Source organism: Hordeum vulgare, chromosome 1H (genome assembly GCF_904849725.1).
Source record: "Hordeum vulgare subsp. vulgare chromosome 1H, MorexV3_pseudomolecules_assembly, whole genome shotgun sequence".
Classification (NCBI taxonomy): domain Eukaryota; kingdom Viridiplantae; phylum Streptophyta; class Magnoliopsida; order Poales; family Poaceae; genus Hordeum; species Hordeum vulgare.
Window position 1 is genome coordinate 441643450 of NC_058518.1, and position 1821 is coordinate 441645270.

The 1821-nt window shown below is 50.2% G+C and overlaps 1 protein-coding gene across 1 annotated transcript; it reads left to right on the forward strand.

Moving 5' to 3' along the window:
• The first annotated feature begins 389 nt into the window (after nucleotides 1-389).
• Nucleotides 390-1479, forward strand: LOC123443527 (19 kDa globulin-like). Its single transcript, XM_045119922.1, has one exon. The coding sequence runs from the start codon at nucleotides 670-672 to the stop codon at nucleotides 1342-1344; it is 675 nt and encodes a 224-aa protein (XP_044975857.1). The 5' UTR covers nucleotides 390-669; the 3' UTR covers nucleotides 1345-1479.
• Nucleotides 1480-1821: the final 342 nt, after the last annotated feature.

Sequence of the window (1821 nt, forward strand, 5' to 3'; positions counted from 1 at the left end):
GGATTCTCAAGAAAATGGCAAGTATGTTTTGCCACTTGTCACTCCTCGATTCTTTGGGACATACATTATTTACCAGGCCCATCCTTCTTTGACTGTCTTTGTCTCCCCACAAAAAAAATTGTGACATCGCATCAATAATTTATTTACCCAGCATTTGTCAAATCCTCCTGAAGCACCTCTCAAAACAAGGGAAACTCCAAAGTAAAAGTACAACTAAAGTTGATTGATTCACCCTTTGCATTGTTCAAAATTCATTGCGAAGTGTACAAAATACTAACAAGATTATCACAGGTGAGGTATTTTTCCTCCGTCTCAAAATAATTGTCTGGTACAACTTTGTATAAAAGCTAGTATAAAGTCGAGACAATTATTTTGATACGGATGGAGTATTATATTATGGATAAGTCGGACATGATCCTCATCATCGTGACTCATGACTAGTGCAAAAGACGTTACTTGCTGAGTACTCCACGATAAGAGTGTTGGCAGTAAAAGCAACTTTCCAGCTCATCCAACATCATCAGCGAAATATGTTAGCAAGCTCCAAAATCTGTCACTCCAGCGTGAAAGACTCGGTTTCAATCCCAATCTCTTTAGCATCTCACCACACAAGTACACAACAGATAGGCCACAAACGAAAAGGCAAGCACAGTTCGTACTGGGATCAACATGGGCAAGTTCATCTTCTTCGCGGTGTTCCTGACGACCCTGGTGACCATCTCCGCCGCCCAAGGCGTGCTCGAGCAGAGCCTCGCGGACGCGCAGTGCCGGGGCGAGGTCCAGGCGAAGCCGCTCCTCGCGTGCCGGCAGATCCTCGAGCATCAGCTGACCGGCCGCGCCGTCGGCGTCCGGCCGTTTCAGGCCCAGTGGGGCGCCAGGGACCGGTGCTGCCAGCAGCTCGAGAGCGTCAGCCGCGGGTGCCGCTGCTCCGCCCTCCGTGGCATGGTGCGGGACTACGAGCAGTCCATGCCGCCGCTGAGGGAAGGGCGCCGCCGCTCGTCGGGGGAGCGTCAACAAGAGCAGGGATGCTCCGGCGAGTCCACGGCGGAGCAGCAGCAGGAGGTACAAGGGGGGCAGTACGGCAGTGAGACAGGTGAAAGCCAGCAGCAGCAGGGAGGAGGCTACCACGGCGTGACCGTCGGGCGTGGTGGTCAGCAGCAAGGACAGATGCTCTGTCGCGAGAGGCCGCAGCGGCAGCAGCAGGGAGAAGGGTTCTCCGGCGAGGGGGCGCAGCAGAAACCGAAGGTCGGTCGCGTGAGGTTGACGAAGGTACGGCTACCGACCGCGTGCCGGATCGAGCCCCAGGAGTGTAGCGTCTTCTCCACCCTGCCAGTACTAGGCTAGCTGATTGGTCGACGCAGTCTGTGAGCTCTGATAATAAGTGTGACCTGTGATTCTGTGAATGTGATCACAATCCTCCATGCGGAAATGACAATAACAATGGAAAATAAATGAATAACCAAATGGATTTACTTGCCAGGGCCGCTTTTACTTTTTTGCTTCTGACTGCCGTAATTCTTCTCCTTTCAAAATTTTAAACGTGCGATTCACGAAAACTCACAAAAATAGTCACTCACGTATACATGTACACGCACGGCACAGGAATACAAAGTAAATCTTGAAAACTCCATGGGAAAATGCTTTTATTTGCTGCCGGAGAGCGCATCACTATTTGGAATTATGGATCCCCGACGGTGAGGATACAAGGTACACTGGTATGGTGTACAACAAGAACTTTCCCTTCTGTTTTTCTTTTCAGTGCGCCACATTTTTGTTAAGGAATCTTTTTGGAACTTGAAAATGCATGCTTTGAACTTTTCA

Excerpts from the sequence above, each read along its gene's own strand:
- LOC123443527 (XM_045119922.1), top strand. The coding sequence starts at position 670 with ATGGGCAAGTTCATCTTCTTCGCGGTGTTCCTGACGACCCTGGTGACC.